The 24,391-nt window shown below is 39.3% G+C and overlaps 2 protein-coding genes and 1 long non-coding RNA gene across 4 annotated transcripts; all 3 read left to right on the forward strand.

Annotated features, from left to right (window-relative positions):
• Positions 1-869: 869 nt before the first annotated feature.
• On the forward strand, positions 870-7,138 carry LOC134872232 (protocadherin-10-like). Its single transcript, XM_063895438.1, is given in 6 exon segments — positions 870-1,355; positions 1,357-3,501; positions 4,520-4,587; positions 4,670-4,782; positions 5,368-5,523; positions 5,526-7,138. Coding segments are annotated over 6 exon segments (2,985 nt in total). The 5' UTR covers positions 870-968; the 3' UTR covers positions 5,642-7,138.
• Positions 7,139-7,747: 609 nt separating this feature from the next.
• LOC134872747 (uncharacterized) lies at positions 7,748-10,317 on the forward strand. The gene is made up of 3 exons (XR_010166853.1): positions 7,748-7,851; positions 9,360-9,464; positions 9,543-10,317. It is a non-coding gene; the product is annotated as an uncharacterized LOC134872747 (long non-coding RNA).
• A 5,458-nt stretch (positions 10,318-15,775) lies between these two features.
• Positions 15,776-24,384, forward strand: LOC134871722 (protocadherin alpha-C2-like). 2 transcript variants are annotated; one of them, XM_063894559.1, is made up of 3 exons: positions 15,776-18,329; positions 20,197-20,233; positions 21,098-24,384. In XM_063894559.1, exons 1-2 carry the CDS (start codon positions 15,894-15,896, stop codon positions 20,206-20,208), a joined length of 2,448 nt encoding a protein of 815 aa, XP_063750629.1. In that variant the 5' UTR covers positions 15,776-15,893; the 3' UTR covers positions 20,209-20,233; positions 21,098-24,384. The 2 variants fall into 2 exon arrangements, with proteins under 2 accessions (XP_063750629.1, XP_063750628.1); XM_063894558.1 differs by lacking the exon at positions 20,197-20,233.
• The last annotated feature ends 7 nt before the right edge of the window (positions 24,385-24,391 follow it).

Here is a 24,391-nt window from a genome sequence, read left to right on the forward strand (position 1 = left end):
TTAGCAGGACCTTTTAAAGCTGCTTTAAGCGGCATCCTCTTCTCTTTTACACTGATTTGATTAAGGTTCAACTGATATTACCACTTCCTCTAATAACATAAACAAGTATTATAGGATTTTCACACATATCACAGATATGAAAATTACTTAATTGAAAGTTTTCTTTCAAAAATCCTTTAATTCCAAATCTCTAAATGGACAATTAATTCACTTTCCCTATCCTGTGCTGTAATAATAATACCTCAATTAGTAAAACATTTCAAATAAGCTGATTAAATAAAATAAATTGAATTAAAAATTTCACTTTTTAAATCAATTTAGTGAATTGGAGTCAATATGAAAAGGTTTGTTTGTATCCGATTAAGAGTTTCTAAGTTTCGAATAAAAATCCTTTAATGCCATATCTCTCAAAGGACAATTTATTCATGTTTCTCTATCCTGTGCTAATAATAATACATCAATTGGAAAAATATTTAAAGTAAACTGATTCATTTAAATGACTTTTATAATAAGTCTTACTTCTTTTAATCAATTGATTAAGTTAGAGTAAATATGTTTGTTTATTTTGGATTATGCTGAACTCAGCGTATCAGTTGAGAAATGATGAAACACTCCTGTAAGAAATTGGATCAAGTGCGTTTGACCCCGGGCAGAGCCTAGAGACTGGGACATGAATTCGATCGGGCTAGTAGGCAGGAAAGATTATCCCAGCAGATGTCGTTTCCCTTCTATTGGAACAGTATAGGGCCAATACTAAACACGTGCACACACAGAGACACACGAAACACGCACTAATCTGAGAGAGATAGGCTAGCCCTTGCACGCCCCCCTTTCTCTCCTCTCTTTTCTCTCAGGCAGGCAGTCGCTGTTCCACCAATGTCAAGTTTTTTGCCAGACTCTATTTTGCACAATTCTGCCTGAATCATCCCGTAAGCAGTTTTAAGTGTGAGGTGCATTGCTTCATCCAGATGGACACACAAGGGGTAAAGAAAAGACTGTTTTGGAGATGGCATACAGTTTGCCTATTTACGTTGTGCACTTGTTTATTGGATGCAGTCCGGGGACAGATTCGCTACTCCATCCCTGAGGAACTGGAGCATGGAGCTTTTGTTGGCAACATCGCAGAGGACCTGGGCTTGGATTTAGACAGGCTTTCTGCGCGCAGATTCCGGATAGTCTCTGGTGCCAAGAAGCAATATGTGGAGGTGAATTTGGAAAATGGAGTTTTATTCGTCAATGAGAGAATTGACCGAGAGGAACTATGCGAGCAGAGTTTGTCCTGTTCTTTCCACTTGCAGGTGGTCATTGAAAACCCCCTGGAGCTGTACAGGGTGGAGATGGAGATTTTGGACGTGAAACGACAACTCGCCTAGTTTCCCATGGACCGAGTTTAATCTGGACATCTCAGAGTCTGCTACACCAGGATCACGTTTCCCACTTGAGAGCGCACAGGACTTAGATGTGGGATCCAACTCCCTGCGCACATATTTGCTGAGTGTGAACGAGCATTTCCTTTTGGACATACAGACGCGAAGTGATGGCAGCAAATTTGCAGAGCTCGTCCTGCAGAGCCCGCTGGACAGAGAGCAGCAAAGTGCGCATCAGATGGTCCTGACCGCGGTGGATGGAGGCGCACCGGAGAGATCAGGCACTGCGCAAATTGATATCACCGTTTTGGATGCGAACGATAACGCGCCTGTGTTCGATCAGTCCTTTTACAGAGTGAGGCTGGCAGAAAACGCACCTAAAGGTACCGTGGTCATAAAACTCAACGCGTCAGATTTAGATGAGGGTCCCAACGCTGACATCACCTACTCGTTCAGTGGCCATGCGCCCATCAAGGTGCGCCAGCTCTTCAGCGTGGACTCGCGCACGGGGGAAATAAAGGTGAAAGGAGTGATTGACTATGAAAAGGCTAGGATGCATGAAATCTATGTTCAGGCTAAAGATAAAGGACCCTCGGCGGTGGCAGTGCACTGTAAAGTGCTGGTGAACGTTTTGGATAAAAATGACAACCTCCCGGAAGTGATCTTGACATCGGTGTCCACACCTGTGCAGGAGGACGCGCCCCCGGGGACTGTGATAGCCGTCATCAGCGTGATGGATAAAGACTCAGGTGAAAACGGTAATGTGGACTGTGAGATCCCGCATCACGTGCCATTCCAGCTCCACTCCTCCTTTAAGAACTACTACACATTAGTAACTTCTGATTTTCTGGACAGAGAGGCAGTGGCTGAGTATAACATCACACTAACAGCGCGAGATATGGGCTCCCCACCTTTATTCACCAGGAAAACTATCCTGGTTCAAGTGTCTGATGTGAATGATAACGCGCCTCTCTTCAAACAACCGTCGTACACTGTGTATCTGACTGAGAATAACGCGCCTGGTGCATCTATATGCTCGGTGACTGCACTGGATCCAGATTCTGGACAAAATGCTTACCTCTCCTATTCCATCCTTGAGGGGGACATACGGGGAATGCCCGTGTCCACCTACGTGTCCATCAACTCTGACAATGGGAACATTTACGCACTGCGATCCTTTGACCACGAACAACTTAAAAACTTTCAGATCACAATTCAAGCTCAGGACGCAGGGTTCCCGCCTCTGAGCAGCAACGTGTCAGTGAACATCTTTATTCTGGACCAAAACGACAATGCACCTGTGATTGTGTCACCGGTGGCGCAAAACAGCTCCGCGACAACAGCAGCAGTGCCCAAGTCAGCTGATGCAGGTTACCTTGTCTCCAAAATCAGCGCCGTGGACGCAGACACGGGTCAAAACTCGCGTCTCTTTTACCAGATGCTCCAAGCAACAGACCCGAGCTTGTTCAGCGTGGCTCTTTACACAGGCGAGATCAGGACAATTCGCCAGTTGGTGGAGAAAGACCCCGCAAGGCACAGATTGGTCATTCTCGTGAAGGACAATGGTCAGCCGCCCCTCTCGGCCACTGTTTCCATCATCCTGTCAGTGGTTGACAGCCTGCCAGATTCGCAGCCCGATTTAGGTGACCTGTCACTAAGCCCGCATCATAGCCCTAACTTCAGTCTGTACTTAATCGTGTCTCTGGGCGCAATCTCCTTCATATTTCTGGTGGCTATCATCGTCCTGGTTTCAGTGCGCAAGCTGAAGGGCAGAGCGTCCAACAGGGAGTCAAACTTCCCCTCCATCAGCTGCTGCTGCTGCTGCTGCTGCTCTAGCTCAGAATCCTCTACCACGGAAGAGGTGTTCAAAAAGTCCAATCTGAATGTTCGGATGCCCGCAGGAGCGCCCGTGTGCGCAGAGGCAAACGGCAACGGACCTCTCCCTCAGGTCTACTGCTACAAAATGTGTCTGACTCCGGAGTCGTCCAAAAGTGACTTCATGTTCCTGAAGCCCTGCAGCCCGGTGATGTCAGTTCAGCAGAATAATGCCAAGAGCACAGAGTACCTCACCTCTGGCTGGAGTGCACTGGACCGTAATGAGCTGGCCAACAACAGAGCAGCGACCCCAAACGAGGTAATAAATGGACATATACAGAAGTCTAATAATCAAAATAACAGAGGAATTTTTTCTCTTATACTACACTTTAATCAATAAACTTGTCCAAAAACGGTATGTATTTACTCATCCTGTTGTCTTACATGAATTAGAAATAACAGAAAGGGTGAGTCAGGGGCAATGTCACCATGCATTTACACACTAGGGGACGCTCTAAGCCAATCTTTTTTAAATTCAAATATATTTCAAAAATGGTTTTGTAAAAGGGGTGATGAACTGTTAAACGCTATTAAATTTGTGAATATTATATCAATTAATTAAATGATATTAGAACTATTTCAACCACCGTTATCTACAGGATAAAACATTCAAAGAAAAATACATTATTTGTTATCCATTGGAAAAAGAAGTTTTAACCAACTAATATAGTGACCATAAACTATGCAATCTGTTAAGGTTCCAACAGTGTGTCAATGTGTGTATGATATACTTAAATGGTGTCGCATGGGTAATGTATTGCACATTTGTATCCCAGATTTGACTGCTAGTGTGTTTGTGCTCATCTACCTCAGTGTAACCAACCACTAATATTTATCCTCACATTAAGCAGATTAGTGACTAAATAATGTAGCTATTTTTAGCAGATGTGTAGCTTCTCCCTCATTTAAATGTTGCACCAGAGAGCTTTTAATGTAATGTGCAGATGTTGTGGGATTTAGTCCAATTTGCGTAATAGTTTTATAAAATAAATTAGATGAAATTAAAGTCTTCAAGTTTTTCAAGCTCTTTCATTAAAACACAAATTGAGACTTTTCTTCCATGGACTAAACACATTTGCACCCAAATACTTCATTTATAGTGACAAGTGAAAACGCCACAACATTTGTTGTGATTGGTCTAATGTTTTGAAACCTGGTTTGGACATACTTTGTACAATTATCTACAATATATCACATGACTACATCTGGACATTAATGCAGTGCAGTTGTTCTGCATGAGTTGATCAGTAATTGTTCTTTGTGTTCCATCTCTGCAGCTTAAGTATGCAAGTATTACCAACGACTGGACCTTGACCAAAAACCAACGCAACTCAGCATACAAGAGGTGAATGCATTAGTCGAGCCAGTAAAAACACGCACACGCACACGCCATTACTTATACTTGTGCTGTCAAATTTTGTCCCAAGGTATAGTTCAGCAAATATGGAGGGCACTCTTACACGTCAACAAAAATACGATGCCCATGGGTTTTCTTGTGCTGTGGCTCCACAGTATTGGACCTGGGGAAGCCATATGAATGGTAGGTACATTTTTGGCTCATTATTATTCACAGGAAAGAGGAGCGGGGGGCGTTCTCCCTGTGTCTGTTCTCCCTGTGTCTGTTCTCCCTGTGTCTGTTCTCCCTGTGTCTGTTCTCCCTGTGTCTGTTCTCCCTGTGTCTGTTTTCTCCCTGTGTCTGTTCTCCCTGTGTCTGTTCTCCCTGTGTCTGTTCTCCCTGTGTCTGTTTTCTCCCTGTGTCTGTTCTCCCTGTGTCTGTTTTCTCCCTGTGTCTGTTTTCTCCCTGTGTCTGTTTTCTCCCTGTGTCTGTTCTCCCTGTGTCTGTTCTCCCTGTGTCTGTTTTCTCCCTGTGTCTGTTTTCTCCCTGTGTCTGTTCCTGAGGATTTATTCTGAAGTATGAAATGGTAAACTGAATAGATAATACCAGGGGGATTTAAATGCATCAACACGAGGATTACTTTTAAGGAGATTTCTTCTTTTTAGCCAAAAAGCTGAAATTAAGAAGATGCCTTTTTAAAACCACCTTATTTAAATCGAATATGTAAATAGGAGCTTTTTGCAGAAATAATCTCCCGATACAAACTGTAATTTATGTGCATTTTTACAGACTGCAAGATGTCTCTTCAGGAGGGGACACTCCCTCACTACTCATGGACTCCGAAGTACACTCAGCCTAATTCTGAAGCAGCAGACTACCAGCACAATGTATACATACCCGGCACAACGTCGGACTACAGCACTCTGAAGCTGGCTCCCAGAGGAGAGCTGATGTCTACAACACCTTCTCTACTTTTGGAAAGAAAAAGAGATTCATCTCAAGCTATGAACAATCTTTTGACATTGATGATAGTCTCATCGTGAGTAATGACATCTTCAATTGAACTCTACTGTATATTCTGTATATATATATATATATATATATATGCCATTATTAGTTCCGTTTCTAATTATAAATCTCTTTCCCAGTTAAAGAATTTCTCTGGAAGCCTGACAGACATGTTTCTCATTTTTTCCAGTGGAATTTAATACCACAAGTATATTTTTATTTTTGATGGAATAATAAAGTATAAATGAAGTATATTTTGAGTCATGTTGGGAACAAAGGATGACTTTACCATCATTAAGTCCAATTTAAAAAGCTTACAGTAAATTAAAAAAGGGTATGTATCAATCACTTTTATGTAGACAGCAACATACCTTTGTGTCTTAAAGCGACAAACGCCTGGTATTAAACTTTAAAGCCCTTTAAAGTAAAAGTGTCTACTTAAAGCTGTCATATTTAAGATGTGTGATTTAAATCCATAACTGTTTTGCTTTAAAAAAAACTTTTTTCACAGATCCATATATTTTGGTTGGAAAATGAAGCAGTGCCACAGTTGTATAGGTTCAACATCTTCCATCCAATCATGACTGCTGCATTACATTAGTGACAGGTCATTTGTTCACAAGTCTATTGAGTGTGAATGCAGCCAATGCACAAGCTCTGCAAACAGATGGCAAAGACCGTGTGCAGTTATAAATCAGTATAAGCACTCATTAATATTAAAAGGCATTCAAGCAATAACCATTACCCATTATAAAGCATTGTAAAATGACTCAAAAGGTGAAGGAGCAGTATCAATGCTTTCTTGTGCTGGTCACTCACTGCCATTTTAGATGTAGTTATACATATTTTTAATAAAGCAAACAATTATCACTTATAGTGACTTATAACCAGCTTATTATGTATTCTGCCTTTACATTGGCAAATACTTCATTTAAAACACTGCAGATATATCTTTCAATCACATTATAATGCATTATAACAGGGATTAAAATAAATCAACACTATGAAAATAATGATACACTACATAATAAATACTTAGAAATTACCCTTGACCATAAGTGTGTTAAGTTACCATAAAAGTTCAACTTAAAACAGGTATGAAAGTGTTATTTATACTTATGAGTGCTTATAACTAAAGTCTGAGCAGATTATAACGTTTATATTGCATAAGACGTGAGTTCCATTGAAAGTGTTAAGAGCAATACGTAGACAACAGATCCCATGGCAAATGCCTCTGATTTCAGATACAGTATATGACTTTGTTTTGATAAGTTTAAACATGTTATGTGTCCAGTAGGCAGGTTTCATTGAGGGGTTTCTTTACAAGGAATCGCATCGCAACTGTGATTTTGCACGTTGGCCTGTTCAGTCAACCCTTCCATTGACATGTCACATTAGCACTAAGAATGGCAATAACAAGGGTGTAATGCTACTATAAGTAACACACACTGTATGTCACACAACTGCTCTTTATCACCGGTTATATGCATCCACCTTTGTATTAATCATTGTGTGTGATATGTTTATGGATTACACAGTTACGCTTAGAAGAACGAATCACTCTGTATTTAGTCTATGTACAGTATATATTCATATCAATAAATCTGTCTTCAACTCTGTACTTTTTTCCTGTTGCATTCCTTCCCTAGACTTGGCTTGGGGTACTTGAATGTCTTTATTTTCCAAAATAAAATATTTTTAACCAAAAAAAAAACAGGCCAGGGACTACTACATTTGTATAAAAGTGAGTTGCATAATTAACTGTGCGAACAGTTACGTGTGGGTGGCCTAAAGTGACAAGTATAAACACACTTGTTTATGGTTTATTCAATACTAAGGTATTTAAATAAAAGCAAGTAACCACTGTGTGCCGCACAGTGATTTAGCATAGGTAGCTTAAGTCATTTCACAAAGATTAATGAGGAACAGTTAGTCTATACCATAAATTCATTTTATTAGGTTCTATTTAGACATATTAATTTATAAAAACAAGCGAAAACTCCAATTAGGCCCGGTTTACCAAAATAAAACAAAGTTTTTGTGTCTGCTTTTTTAAATTTATCCAATGTTTCTTTTTATTTGATACATCAAACGATTCTGTTACACATGATTGTAAAGTTTGTATTACAGGATTATAGGATTCCTTTTGCTTTGCCTGGATGTTGGTGTGGATCACCCTACTCAATCAAGGAAAGTGCCAACAGGTGAGCCTCGTTAAGTCCTTAGCAGGGAGGGTCAGGGCTCTGTCAACATGAAGTCAAAAAGGTAAGATAATTCTGCAGTAAAAAGCATATTAAATAAATGTAGGGGGCTCATTAGTATGTTGGCTGCCATAGTACGATTGAAATGTTAGCAGTAGCTTAGAGATCTTGTGTTGATTGTATATTTGTTATTCTGTGAGATTTGGGTTTTTGCTTTGGATTTTGCCATCCTTATACTTACCTGGGCACTTAGTATGCTCCAGTTAGGTGAAGCCAAGGAGGTAAAATACCATTCACTGGAGTTGGCAGCTTGCTGTGAGGATTTTCTTCAACTCCCAGGTTATAGATTTGCCTATTTCTTTATCTTTTGGAAATAAATGACAATATCAATATCCCATGTCTAAAGTTTTAAAGTGCTGTACCACCTTATTTCTCCAAAAAATACACTAAACCATTACATTCATGTGGTTCTGAAATAACTGCTAAAGTAGCTTAGTATTAATTTCAACATGAATAAATAAACAAATAAAAAACAAAGCCCTAAAAGTTACAAACATGAAGGACAGCCTCAAAAGCTGAATTAAGGATTTTTCAGTGTAAATTACAAAACAATAGAAGCTTTAAATGAAATGTGTCAAGAGCACGATCAGCTAGTTGTCTTCAAAGAGGCCTTAAGAATAAAAGCTGGTCAGTCCTGGCAAGGCTGCCACTCATTTCACCTGCACCAGCCTTGCATGGCACCTGTGAACAAGGTATTTACAGTTTTTTACAGTTGCTAAGACACTAAAATGACATGCATAGCACAATTATTTAAACTGACACACAGACAGCAAAACCTCTTCTCAAGTTTCCAAAACTCTAAACACATTTTCTGCTTTACACACATTTTGCAATTCAAAATGGCACTTTTTAAATGCACTGGACACGGTTCTCTGCATAAGACACAACAATCTGACATACAGTCACATGTTTGCCATATCAAAACACTGCCATTCAAAATAACACTTCATGAGCTAATTGGCCAAAATATGTGCCACCTGGCCAAACACCTCAATGCTTAATTGTTAGCTCTTCAATCAGGAAGTAAGCACTATAAAAGCACCACAGGTGAGCATCTGTTTTTTACAACAACAATGGAAAACGTCGCAGAGAGAGGAAGAAGAAGGGTGAGAATGAGAGGAGGAGGAAGAGTGAGAGGTAGGGGTAGAGCTGGTAGAGGAGTTCATGGCCAAAGACAACAACTTTCAAATTAAATCAGAGCAACCTTAGTTGATCATGTCATCAACCATGGGCTGACAATGCGAGAGGCTGGACAGAGAGTGCAGCCCAGCTTGAGCCGTTTTACTGTCGCCTCTGTCATCCGGACATTTAGACTGGAGCACAGGTTTGCAACCAAAATGTCTTTCACACTTGTAGTACACGCCATTTCATAGTGTATCAGTTGGGTGACACCTGTTTACTTCATGAATGGCTGATGTCATACACTTACTGTACACGTTTCCTGTATCATTTACTCTACTGTGGGGGAAATATCTTCAGGCTGCATTGCCCTATGTTTTTGTTTTTCTAAAGGACTGAGAGACGCAACCATGGTGGAGGAAGGGGCCTAATGTTCACCGGGGTACAGGAAGCTGCCATTGTAAACTTGGTTTTGGAAAGTAATGAAATCAGATTCCTGTAAGAACATACACGCAACATGGTTTCCCAGTGTACTGGATAACACCATATTGATTGATTTTTGTTCTTTGTTTCTAGGGAGTTCTGGAAATGGATGCTCATGCAATCCCGCATGAGTTCATCTTTGTAGATGAGGCTGGGTTCAACTTAGCAAAGAAGAAGAAGGGGAAGGAAACGTCATTGGCCACAGAGCCATTATAGATGTTCCTTGCCAACGTGGTGGGAACATCACAATGTGCACTGCCATCTCCAATACGCATGGTGTCCTCCACCGTCATGCCAACCATGGACCATACAACACAGCCCATTGTCTCACATTTCTGGACAGACTCCACAATATTCTCATACCACCAGAGCGTATGAATGATGCAGAGCATCGAAGAAACAGGTATGTTATAGTATGAGCTTTCATCGTGCAGCCCCAGTCCAAACCTGGTTTGCTGACCACCCACCATTTGTCGTGCAATACCTTCCACCATACTCACCATTTTTGAACCCCATAGAAGAGTCCTTTTCAGCATGGCGGTAGAAGGTTTACGACCGGCAGCCCTTTGTGCGCATGCCTCTTTTGCAGGCTATGGAAGAGGCATGTGATGAAATTGATGTGGGTGCGATTCAGGGATGGATAAGCCACTCATGGCGCTTCTTCCCTCGATGTCTGGCAAGGGAAGATATTGCCTGTGATGTGGACGAGGCGTTGTGGCCAGATCCAGCTATGCGGCAGGATGCTGCGTAATTACAGTATTTTTCTCGCCTCTTTTTTTCATATATATTTTTTCTGCACATTTTCTCTGTAATTTTCTTTTTCAGTTTACTGTTTTTTGTTAGCATATTTTTGTTCACTCCAATGTATCTGCTGTACATATTTTGCATTGACTTTTTGGGTGAAAAATAAAAAATAACAGCAGCATGTGTGTGTATCTGCAAATATTTCTGTGCATGTGAACAATTTGAAGAATTTTCCACAATTTGAACTATTTTAGTATTATGGAAAAGCTTACTAAAGAGGTTAGTGCTTTACATTTTGCCCAACAGTGTGTAGTTGGTGAGACAAAAATCTGGTAATATGAATGAAGTGTGTGCCATTTGGTGCAAAAGTTTGATTTTCATAATGGTATATGTAGTTTTGGTTGCAGTGCTTCATTTTGCAGCATGTATGAGGTATTTTGCAGTTTGGGTGTGTGGTTGTGTGAATTGTGTTAAGTATTTTGATAAACCAGGATGGATTCCAAAATTGTGTTTAAGCAATTGTAAAAAACTATAATAATTGAGCTGTTTTGTCCTTATGTGCTGTCATAAGCATTTTCACCAGAGAGGACAGGTGTGAACCATGGAGTCATATTTTTTTGTAAAACAAACTGTAAACCCACTGCAAAATTGAAAAAAAATAACTATTTCAAAGTTGTTCTGCTGAGATGCAGTCAGGTGTGGTGATCTCAGCCAGTCCCACTAAACCTAGAAAGTGAAGGCATGACATCGGGCTTAGTCCGGAGGATTGGAAGAACTAAGAGCAGCTTTTGAACGTTGTGTCATTTAACCTTTTCTCTTGACATTTTGGTCGATAAAACCTGGGGTTTCAACTACTACTCTGGAGATAATACCTAAACATCCATGGACTCTCACTGAGCTAATGCAGACCTGTGGGTTAATCTCGGGCAAGGGCCTCACTGCCTTAGCAGAACTGCTTTAGAAAGCTAATTGCAAAGGGCCGGTTCCAGATTTATTTTGGACTCTTTTAACAAGGCCGCAACCACAACAGTTATTATTCAATAAAATACGTAAAATAAAAGAGGGAAAATACATCCCATCACAATATATATATAATATTTACATCAACTACATTGTATTATTATAAATCTTTCTTTTTTGCTATGCTTCAGGATACCACACATCTGCAATTGCTATAAGGTTTAATTAATGGTTTTATTATATCTTCATTGTTGCTTCAATCTCATTATTTTACGACTATTCATGGAATTAAAAATAGTTTATATAGTGATTTTATTCAGGACTTCTCAGAGAACACAGGTATTTGTATATGTTTTGTATGGGCAGAAATGTTTGACAATCTTGAGTTAAATATGTTTAAAATGGTTTATTAAATTCCAATTGCATTATTAAGAAAGGAATACATTTGTCACGAACGTGAATCAGTGCTACATGCCCATTTCAAAGTGTAACCTTCCAAAGACACAAAATCTGCGGGAAAAATAAATTATACCTCCATATTTGCTGACTCAACTTACATTAATCTAGAAAAGTAGATTTACAGAAGAATACATATTTGAAATCAATACAGAATGCATTACATTCCATTATGTAATTGTTATTGTCCACTGCTCCATGAATTCAGTTTCTCTTTACATAAACTAAGTCTTTTCCACTATGAATAAGGAAATCACCCGAATGCAGGAAATAAAGTGTTTGAGCTTTAATTTCACAATGGAGATAAGACTTCAAAAGGATAAAACCTTTGAAATAAAAAAATGAATATTCATCTCCGTCATTTACAGGCGACTAGGAAATTAAAACTCAAATCCAGATAGGCCCACGAATATATCCTGCCAATAATTACAGACACCCAAGCCAAGATTTATCTTTGACTGTATCACTCAAACAGCCAGGCTTAACAGGCATAATATATGTCCCATGTGAAATAAGCAGAAACAAAGCATATGTCTAGTTTTTTTGGGCATGTAAAATCTTTTCAAAGCCCAATCTGTGTTATTATATCTCCCAACAACCCAAAGCTTCCAAAACTCTGGCAGATTAGAGTAGTTCCCTTTTTATCCACTAGAGGGGGCCTTTACCTCACAGATACCTTTTTATAGTCAAAAGAACGTCATTGCCATTTTGGTCTTAAATAGTGTCTCTATTATTGCCTATTGATTGATAACTTTGAATATATTTGCAGGAAAGGATCAGAATATGGCTTGTATATCATTTAACATGCAGAAACTCCTACATACATTTATGGCATGCACAGTAAATTCAAGACCAAATCAAAATACTACTTTCATGCCTCATGTTTGCCAGGAGCTCTAAGTTATCCTCCTCTCTGCCCTGCTCTACACACCATTAGATTGTTGGCAGGAGGCATTGCTTGTATAAACAGTACGTAACCCCTAGCAGGGCGGTCACCATTATATTCCTGCTTTAATTAGCAACTGGGCGAGAATGGCCCCTGGAAATATATGACTGTGAATGGACAAAAAAAGCATTATATGACATTGACATTAACAGACAATAATGCGTGATGATCGGCCTACAAATAAATCAAAAGAAGCAGAGTACAACAAAGCAATACACATTAACATAAACATACGGGAAGCCACAAGCGGCGTTCACACAATCCCAGAGCACAATCCCTATTTCAAACAGGATCTGCACAAAACAAACGCTAAGTAAAAGGACTAAATTGTGGATAATTGTATCCCAAAAATGTAAATGTGGTCGTGGTTATATCAGCAATGCTTAAAAAGGCACTTTGCTCATTAAGAAAACTTTATCACTAAATGTTAGCATTGGGATGCTCTAGGGGTCTTACCATGTTTTCTTTTTTTTTTTTCAAATCTAATGTCTAATCCTTTTTCGCATGAATTTGGTATTCTCACTTTAATCAATACAACAACATTTTAGCAGTAGATATGAATATATGATTTAGCATGGGTGATGAAACCCGAAACCCTCTTTATTAGTCACATATACATGCACACAGCAGAGCACACACAGTGAAATTGGTCCTCTGCATTTAACCCATCCTAGCACTAGGAGCAGTGGGCAGCTATTGTGCAGCGCCCGGGGAGCAATGGGGAGGGGGGGTTGAGGTGTCCGGTGCCTTGCTTAAGGGCACCACAGCAGGGCATAGGAGGTGAACTGGGACCTCTCCAAGTAGCAGTCCACTTTCCATATTTTTTCAAGTCTGTTCGGGGACTTGAACCGGCGACCCAGATTCCCAGTCCAAGCCCCTACTTACTGAGCCACTGCTGATCCTCTTTATATATACAGTCTGTGGTCATACTTCAATAAGGAGAACCTTAAACCTTGACATTTCCTTTAAAGGTGCAGTGCCAACTTAAATTGATTAAGAGGATTTTGAGTATTAAAGGCACTTCAGGCAAGAACATTATTTTTTATGCACTGGGTTAATTTATTTTTCTTCCATAGCATAGCTTTTCCAAACTAGTGAAAAGAAAACCTCAGAAAAATACAGATTTATGTTTTTATTTTATTAAACTTTGTGTATTTCCTTTTGTAGATTTCTCCTTAATTCTTCAGAAATAAGCATTAGATGAATTTAAAATAAACGTTTTATTCAACAAACAGTTCTCTTTATGTAAGTAATCATTTTCCATGAATTTTAGATTCATGCAGTGATGCCAAGAGAGATGTCTCCGTTATCTGTGAATTAAATGAACTTGACTATATTCAATGCCTTGGAATGCATGTTTATTTTATTTAAGATAAGAATAAGATAATGATTTGATTGATCCCAATTTGGGAAATGTTTCGTCACAGCAGCATGTAAAGTTTGAATACAGGAGAAAATCACAGGGTTATAAAATCCCCAAAATATATACACTCTTTGGAATAGAGCCAATGAACAGGGGCAAAATAAATCCTGTAAATTAGATACATATTAATAAATGCACTCAAGTAACAGATACAGTAAATTAACTCTTTACGTGAGATTGTTGGTGAAGTCCACATCCTCATGTGATCCTGTAAATTGTCACCAGATGGAGCTAGAGGAAAGGGATGTTAAGGACCATCCTCATTTTAGTGCCATCATGTCAGTATACATTCCATGCAGGCACACAATAATAATAGCAGTGGGTATAAGTTGCATGGGATACAGCACTGCTAAATGGTCAGAATGCCTATTGCTAGGCTTTACTGTATGTCAATAAGAAAAGTGACATTCAATTTTACTATATTATTATATGTTTAGTTTTTGTTCTATTTTACGTGTAGCCTATATAGCTAACTTCTCCTACATTACTTTCTCTTGCTCTATTTTATTTCAACTGTTTCTTCTTGCCATAGTTTATTATCTTTGTTTTATTGTGTTATTTCTTATGTATTTAAGTTGCATTGTTGGAACAGCCTGGGACTTAAGATGTCCATTGCCTTAACTACATTGTAGGTATGCATATAACAAAAAGCCTTAAAGTGAAAACATTTATTACAATTACTCATTATTGACTGCACTTCTTTTTCTTTTCTTTTTTTAAACCTTCTTGATTATTATTGTTAAGAGAGGCCTGCAAGACATAGCTTAAGGGATGCAAACACAACATCCCTAAACTATAGTGTACACAACCCAAAAATAAACAACTATAAATATATATATATATATATATTAAGATACAGAAAATGATTTACATTAATTATACCAAAAAAAGGACTCCAAATAATAACTTTAAAATAATATATGCACTATTGTTATGGCAAGTCAACACGATATGTAATTTCTTTCACCAATGTCTTTCAAAAAATCTAATTTTGATTTTGTGTTCATTCAGAGCTGTGCAGGATTGAGACGGTGACCCCATCAGACTTAATAAACCGATTTAGAAAGCTGGCTCTGTCAACAGCGTCCAACTGGACACAGCAGCTGGACAGACAGCGGACCTACTTCACCAACAGACTGCTCCAGCTCCGCTGTCACAAGGACAGGTACAGGAAAACATGCCTACTGCAAAAACACTGTAAAACAAATCACCTCTATCTCGCAGAGAACCCACAGCTCCATAGTTTGTTTTTTGTTAAGTGGACTTATAACTTCACACTGCACATTTTACATGTATATTGAATTAAATATGCCATTTTTGCACACTGAATGTAAATCAATATCCTACTTGGAATTGTGTTATTTATTTTCTATTTTGAGATGTTTTTATTCTACAATGGTTTATTTTCTACTCTCTTCATTTCTAACTAGTATGTGCAACACAAATATTTCCCAATTTGGGATCAATAAAGAATATCTTATCTGATCTTATCTTAATGCAGCAGAGAGGGTTCATATTTTTGAGAGCAAACTCAATACCCATCTTTTTAATGTTACTTTTAACTAAATTGTTCCTTGTGTTACCACTATGTATGAAAGGTGCTATATATATACAGCTTGATTTGATTTGATTTGATTTGATAAAGCTTGATTTGATCATTTAAGAAGCCTGTTATACCTTTTGTATGTCTCCCCCTTAATCTCAGTGAGGCCCCCCCAGCAGCCTACACACACGCTGCCTCCGCCCCTGCAGAGCAGCGCTGTGAGTGCCCAGCTCCTCCAGCCCTACTGTACCGTGCATGGCCTGCTGCAGCTACAACTGGAGGCAAGAATGACACCGGCTCTCCCCTGCAACAAGACAGCCTGATCGTAAGAACGGATATATTTTTATTTCTAGATTTGACAAATTACACACAATGATGGCGCGTGTCATTGCACCTTCACGGACACGTTTTATCGAGACTGCTTTCACATTCATTGCACTATGGGGCTGTGCGCTTTCCATCACTCGGTACTCTATTCCGGAGGAGATGGAAGAGGGCTCCTTTGTTGCCAACCTGGCCACAGATTTGGGTCTGGATGTTCGCAGTTTGGTGCAGCGCAGCGCAAAACTCGATGTCATTCACAGCAAAAATTACCTTAACATCAACAAAGAAACAGGGGAGCTGCTAATCCGCGAGAAGATAGATCGGGAGAGTATATGCATGACTAAAACAACCTCGTGCTTTCTGAAAATGGATGTCATACTTGAAAACCCAATTCGTATTTTTAACATTGAGTTAGAAATCATGGACATCAACGACAACGCGCCTGTGTTCCGCAGGAAGACAATGCATTTGGACATATCAGAGGCAACCCCTCCCGGTGAGAGATTTTCATTGACAAACGCCGTGGATGCGGACGTGGGGGCGAACTCTATCAAAACGTACTATCTCAGCGAAAGCAAGTACTTCATCATCGACATACAAACGGGCAGCGATGGCTCCAAATATGTCGATTTAGTGCTGAACGGTGATTTAGATCGGGAGGAGCAAGCGGTTCATAATTTGATTTTAACCGCTGTAGATGGAGGGGTGCCTCCCCGCTCCGGCACAGCCAGCATCGTTATTAACGTGCTTGATATCAATGACAACGCCCCCCTCTTTAGTCAGCCGTTATTTGCAGTGAATGTGTCAGAGAACTCGGCTGCAGGAACACTGGTCCTGACCTTAAATGCAACAGACTTGGATGAAGGCACAAACGCTCAGTTGACATACTCATATACACTGTACACCTCCGAGAAGACTCAAGAGCTCTTCTCACTTGATTCAAACTCTGGCGAGATCAAGGTGAAAGGGGTGATTGACTATGAGGAGAGTCAGAGTTTTGAGATGCACATACAGGCCCAGGATGGAGGGGCAAACCCAAAGTCCGGGCACTGTAAAGTCACTGTGTTTGTCACAGATTTGAACGATAACTACCCTGAGGTGACCATCAAGTCTGTGAAAATTGCCCTGACTGAGGATGTGTCTGTGGGGACGCTGATTGCGGTGGTCAGTGTCAGCGATGGCGACTCTGGGGACAACGGTCAAGTTGAGCTTACTTTGAATCAGCAAGAATCCTTACCATTCCTACTGAACAAATCCGCAGAGGGTTACTTTGAGCTGCTTGTTTCAAAGCCACTTGACAGAGAAAAAGTTAGCAAATATGACATCACACTGAGGGTGACGGACAAAGGCTCACCGCCCCTAGCTGAAAACGAAACCATCACGTTAGAAATTCATGATGTCAATGACAATGCACCCACGTTTCCCAAGTCCTTTTACACAATCCATGTAATGGAGAATAACCAACCAGGGGCCTTATTGACATCTCTGAGTGCGTTTGACCCAGATCTCAATGAAAACCAGTACTTGGTTTATTTTATAATGGAGAAAGAGATTGTTAACACGTCTATGTCAATGCTGTTCTCCATCAACCCAGAGAACGGAGATCTTTATGCCCTGAAGACCTTCGACTATGAGCGAGAGAGGGAATTCCTTTTCCACATAGAGGCTAGGGACTCTGGTGTTCCACCGCTGAGCAGCAATGTGACAGTTCACATCATCATTCTGGACCAAAATGACAACAAGCCTCTCATAGTGGCGCCTTGGCGGGAGAAGGGCACTCTCGTAGAGGAGGTGATACCGAGGTCCACCGATAAGGGGCACCTGATCACCAAAGTGATCGCCATTGATGCCGATTCTGAGCAGAACGCTAGGGTCACATATCAGCTCCTGCAGATCAGCGACTCGACCCTCTTCAGCCTGGATCAGTACAACGGGGAAATCCGGACGACGAGAATGTTCAGTTACAGAGACCCAAGGCAACAGCGGCTGGTAATTGTCGCCAAAGACAACGGCGACCCTTCTCTCTCCGCCACCGTGACCATCAAGGTATCAACGGTGGAAAACGCCATGTCCTTTTCAGAGACCACAGAGTTGCCACTAGAATATGATGTCTTCACAGACCTAAACCTGTACTTAGTAATCGGGTTAGGGGCTGTGTCGTTTCTGCTGCTGATAACCATCTTGGTTATTATTGTGCTGAAGTGTCAGAAGCCTAAGCCAAAGGCATTCCAGATGCCCCCACCCAACAGGAACAGTGTGATCAGCAGGAACAGCATGATCAGCCAGAGAAGCTCCACCATCGCAGATTCCACCCTGATCTCCAGCGATGCCTACTGGTACAGTTTGTTCCTCGCAGAGACCAGAAAAGGGAAGGTGGTCGTGAGACAGCCGATAATTCCCAAAGGAGCTGGGTATTTTGTGTCCAGCATACCCAGGAGCATAGGGCCAAGTGAGACCACAGACTCCAGAGCATCGACACTGGAGGTATGTATGTTATGAATTATTTTTGGGTGCTTACAGACAACACAGTGAGTTACAAGGTTTAGAAAGTCAACTCATGTGTGTGTTCAGGGGAATCTTACATGTGATGCTTTTTTCCCCTGGAAGGCCAAAATATGTCATAGAATTGACTGTGGATGTAAGTTGGTAGTACTGTTGATAGTTTCTGCAGGTACAAAAGTTGTGCAGAATGAGTACTTTTACTCTTTGTACTGTAAGTACATGTTGATGGTTATACGTTTCTACTTTCACATAAATGGAAGTTTGAATGCATGTCTTTCTTCTCTTTGGTATTACTGCTTTTACTTCAGTACCTTTCTGAGCATTTCCTCCACCTTTAGATACCACACTGTGCACACTCACTAAAAAACTGAACATTTGTTTATAAAGTGCACTTAATTGTTAAACCAGCTGTTTCCAAACTTGTTGGCCTCTTATTCTTTACCAAAACATTATGTATCTATCATTTTCTGTCTAAACATTTTGGATAGTTTGGTTCAAATTGAAAAGTTGAAATAATCTTGTAAATATCGGAAGCGATCTGAGTAAATCCCATAATATACAGTCTGTTATTTAAAGTTGTAAAAACTACCACCATCGCAAACACATCAAAATGCACATTGATTAGAATTAAGAAAGTCATAATGTCAAATACAGTATATTAGCCTCATTCCAGTGGCAATATTTTCTGCAAAAAAGAGGACGTTCGGCTAATTATTATCTACATGTTTGGGTGTTGGATGCAGGATAACTTGTACTGAATACATTTCCCATGCTCTACTTCAGTGAAGTGTCACACCAACTTTAAAATGTATTTAGGCTAAACCCATTGGAAATCAACAGTTGTGGATAAAGTCCTCAGATCGTTTTATTCTAGGCAGAGAAATACATTACAAGTATATCTTGCATTGAAATGTTTGATTAACCTATACAAGTAAATATACAAAAGTATCCAAATAAAGTACACAGAAATTAAAAGTATCTATTTAGTAGAATAATAATCTTACTGATGTGTTATTGTGTTCCTGACTTTAACATTAGAACTGATTTTATATATATTATTCTGTACATTAGTGGGTAGCCTGACCCCCCCGGGATAAATAGATTCCTATTGATATGAACATATACCAATTCATTTGTTGATTATATTTTGTATTGTTGATTGGGATAATTATCAAATAAATGTAGCTGTACTAGTCTGAGATGTAATGGAGTAGCAGTATAAAGTAGAATACGGAAATACTCGAGTAAAGTACAGAACTTCAAAATCAAATTTAAGTACAGCCTTCGTGTAATTTACCAATTGTAATCTGTGAAATAAGTCACAACTAAGAATAACAGCACTGTCATGTTGACATCAGTGAGTTTCTTGTGCAAACTACCTGCACTTGCATTGCAGAATTAGGCCAAACAAATAACCCCCTGAAACAGAAAATATGCCACCGTTCTATGTCTTATGTAGGTCATTTACTGCAGATGCATAACACACAATCAGAGCATAACTGGTGGGTGTGAAATAGGGGGGAGTTACTTCAAAGAAACCCAGACATGGAGGGGTTCTCTTCAAGGACAAGAGATATCGCTGTAATGAGACGCATTATGCGGGGGGTCTGTAGAGACTGCTGCTCACAGCAGACTGTTATCAATGTGGAAGCGCTCAAACGCATCCAGATGTTGTTTGCTTTTACACAGATGGACCCGCCGACTGAACCCGAAACAAGTGATCTGCTGAAAGATTAAACCACATGAATATGCATGAATGTACAGGTGCATGTGGAGGGTGAGATTTGTGAATGATGTGATCTGAGTGTAACACGTAGCACTGAACTTGTCTCTTTCTTCTGTTCTTAAGTACTCAAAATGAAAGGAAGTCCATTCTACAACTGGAGGTATGCTGGTTGCTAACTACATTCTGTAGAGCCACTATAATTGTGCAGACATTCTTTTTCTATTTGGTATACAATCTTGGTCTGGCTTAAAACACTGCCCCCAATATGGTGTAATCCTTTAGTCAACATATCTTCCTGATTAAATACAACAAAAACTAATATTTCCATTAGTCCGGTTAGTCTGTGTCTTTCACAATTACAACATTTTGCTCCGGTGTGATGCTATTGTGAGCAATTTCAATTGGCCAGTTTCTCAAGTGCAAAACCCTTTCAGCTCACTGAGAGCAGAGATTAGGAAGAAATTGGCTGCTGGTCAGACCTCTATTGTGCACATCTGGCTAGCTTGGCCGAGATTCAAGGCAAATTGATGACACAGATAGAAAAAAATGATATCAGGGAATGGTTTGTCCCAAATAGTTTTTCTCAGCATGTAACATACCTGAGAGCAGAGACTCAACCAACAATCTCTTTGCACATCTGTCCAATGATAATATTATGGCGCAGATGCTATTTTATTCCCTTCTATAGTTGTAAAAACAGCCCACCAAATACCAAATATAGCACATTGTGATGCCTGCTTTTGCATGCTTTAATTACACCCTTTGCTTCCCTATTTGGCTTTTTCATATTTCATTTCGGCCGTGTAAGTTAGGTAGACTACTATGGATGATTTGGTGAAATTCCTCAAAAAACAATTTGAAAAACGATATAGAAAAAAGTTATAGATTAATCCCTGAATTGAAATATCCCTGATGGTGGCAGTAACCAGTCACAATCCATTGTTGCATGAGTGAGGACTTTCTGCAAGTGAATATGGAGGTTGACTTTCTATGTTTCCTAATTCTATTTTCTGTTTTTAACCAGCAACCCAGAAGAGAACTGCCATGATATAATCATCTCTTCATGGGAGTCTCTGGCTGAAATTCTTCCCTGTGACTCACAAAGACGACTGTCCTCCCTCTCTGTCCCTCGGCTCCCATTTCTCTCAAGCTCCTCCGATCCCACCGTACAAACATCGACCACGAACCACCTCAGCTTTCTACCTTCTTTTCTCTTCTAAGCATGGGTCTGCATGATTCTACAAGAAAAATATTTGGACATAGAATTGAAATCATTGATGGCAGGGTATTTGGACATTTCTAGAGTTGCCTCATGTAGTAAATCTTTCCTTCCTTAACGCTTTGAAACTCCTCAGTGGACATCTTTGCCTTTTCTCCAGGGTTTTTATGCTGTGTGCTGTAGTTCTAGAAACCATCAGTGGCTCACCATATGCGCAAGTCGTCGTCATTCAACTTCCTTTTCACTAAGGGTTCAAAACACGCCTATTCACAAAGACTCACATTAATCAGGGTGAATATGTTTCTTCCGTAAATATGATAAATACCGAACTGTAGCTTGTTACGTCACCGATTCAGGCTTTGCACTTGGTGTTTATCTTTTTTGAACAATACTTTTTACTGTATTAAGAGTCTTGCCGTTGAGCAGGCTGTCAAATGGTTACTTGCCGATAAAATAATCAATGCTCTGATTTTTTTTTACAATGTTTGTTATTCTCAACAGTAATGAATGTGTGAAAATGACAAAAAAAGAATGAAAGAAAGCTGAAAAATGGAGAAAAAAACAAAAAAAACATAGGAGATACATTGTTTCTCTTTTATTTTGATTGTAGATATTGTAGCTCTATAGAAATTATAATGAGAAAGAATTTTTACCCGTATAATGACAATTTTTATCTGGCTTTATTGGGGAAAAATATACTGCAATATTGAATTTACTGAACTGTTGTCACATTCAGAATCTAGCATATCCTGTCTCCTCTTGCTGGGGATGAGAGAGCCAGGGTAAATGGGGGAGGTGCATCCTAAGATCAAGTTTCCTTAGTTGAAGGACCCTTTGACATCACAAAATGGGGGCGGGACCAGAAAAGCATTCAAACATGATAAACTATATTTTTCAAAAGTGGGAAAAGTGTATCAAGACTGTGCTTTTCACAAGTGTAAGCTAGTATTGTCCCAATTTAATTACCATTGATTAAGCTGGCAGTATTTACTGCATCATTCATTGCACACAAATGAATCCATTAAAAAAAATAAAAAAACTTTACAAAGCAGTGGAAATTTGACAGTAAAATATTTTGTAATGATAAATACTCTTAGTTATTGAAAAGAGTCAAACATATTTAAATGTATTAATCTTTGCCATGGTGCAAAGGAATATAAGGCAAGGTATTGTTTTATGAATATTCATGTTTTTATAGGTATTTTATGTATTAACTTTTAATGCTGCTTTTGTGAGCTTATTACAGGGCATTTTGTGTTGCTTCTTTGTAGTTTAGTGCATATGATGTTGTTTTGATAGTGTACATAAGTTACAATTAAGAACTAGAGTACTTTTGTTGACCTCAGAGGTAGCGCTGTTGCACTACTGTGAAGCCCAGGACTTTCCTTCCTCAGAAACAAGGAGCTCATTAGGATCTTATTAGGGTGCTAAATGATAGAATCTAAGTGGGCTTATGGGATCCTGAGAATAGTGTTAGTTATAGTTGCAGTATTCTAAGTGATGACTGCGAGAACACATAGACAGTGCAGTATTAAGCGAGTGACAGCACTCTGAAATGTGCATCTAAATGTGATCGCAGCACGCACACAGTAATGCAGCGGAGGAGGAATATTTCTAGAAGTATCGAGCTACATATTCTCGAGTCGGTGAAATCAAACCCCTCTTTTCCTCTCCCACTGTTTCCTGGTGTTAGTGGCACACCAGGCTTCCCAGACATAAACACAGCTGGTGGTCCGTCCATAAGACTAAACACGTCGTCACGTAATGAGGGATCTCTTGCTGTGGGGTACACGTTATGTGTGCAATCAATGTCTGATTCCAACAGTGTTTAAAGAATTAATGAATTGCACATGCGATGAGCTCCTTGCGTGCCTTCTGCTTTGTAAAAGATATACGTGACTGTTGATGAATGAAAAACAGGCATGTCATACAATATTACAATTTACTGTCAGGGCTGGGTTGATTCAATATGATCATTTATTATCTTTCAATGGAATCAGATTGTGAGGAAATCATGTCTCAATACGCAATTGTGTTGTCCTGATTGTCAAAAACAAGTACATTTTATTTCAAATTTCAACGAAAATTGAAAGTGAAATATTCAGAAAATAATATTCAATGAATGCTGTTTTGTTTTTTAAATTTTGCACTAAGGTTCTTAATTACATTTTTTGAAATGCTCACTACTTTTCATGTTTTTAAAGTGCGTAATCCACACAGGAGTATTAAAACCTTTACCACGTGGATATTTCTTAAAAACTATTTTTTCTTTATTGAATTAACAGAAAACACGCTGTATCAGGATAAACATTGCTATTGAAAAATGTTATTATCTATGTCGCAAAACACAAGATATTAAATGACATATCATGATATATAAGTATGAAATTAACTATATATCGCGATGTACGAGATGTGAAATGACATCATGATATACAAGTATAAAATTACCTATATCAGGACATATGAGGTATGAAACGATATATCAGATCTAAAATGACATATATCATGATATACACAATCGTAATTAACTATATCAGGATTTACCAGACATGAATTTACTTCTATCCGGATATAATATGTTATATTTATTGCCCAGCCCTAGTTACAGTACCCCAGTGATAAAATACCTTGATTGCTAAAGTGTTGTTGGATAGGGGCTCAGCCTTTCGGGTTTCAAAACAGATGTTCTATTGAAAACCGGTAAATGCATTTACTGTAAATGGAACCGCTTTATACTTTGTGTTTTTTATACAGTAGACTGTTTTGATATCTTCTGTCTTCACTGTGATCAAATGGCACAGGAGGTGCTTGTGCTTGGTATAGTAAAATTGTGTTATTTCTCATTTGTTATACACAGCTCAGTTTTATTTCACTGCTCATTTGCCAGTCAGATTGTACTGAAGAGTATTCTTCGAGAGTCGCATCAAACCTAATCCAGTTCCGTCCCACTTAGTGGATCAAAGAAAGTATGGGAGAGAATGGTCTTGCTTTATTTTCAAGTCTAGTTAATTGTCGAATTTTGATGTCGCTTATTTGGCTTAAATGTTCTGCCTGATCATGCTAGTTTGAATAAAGCTTTTTAATCTGTATTTCTGT

Source organism: Eleginops maclovinus, chromosome 11 (assembly GCF_036324505.1).
Source record: "Eleginops maclovinus isolate JMC-PN-2008 ecotype Puerto Natales chromosome 11, JC_Emac_rtc_rv5, whole genome shotgun sequence".
In the NCBI taxonomy this organism is placed as follows: Eukaryota; Metazoa; Chordata; class Actinopteri; order Perciformes; family Eleginopidae; genus Eleginops; species Eleginops maclovinus.

Bases quoted from the DNA above. Each gene is read 5' to 3' on its own strand.
- LOC134871722 (XM_063894558.1), top strand. From the start codon at position 15,894: ATGATGGCGCGTGTCATTGCACCTTCACGGACACGTTTTATCGAGACT. The intron at 18,330-21,097 runs GTATGTATGTTA...GTTTTTAACCAG, and splicing joins CCAGAGCATCGACACTGGAG to CAACCCAGAAGAGAACTGCC.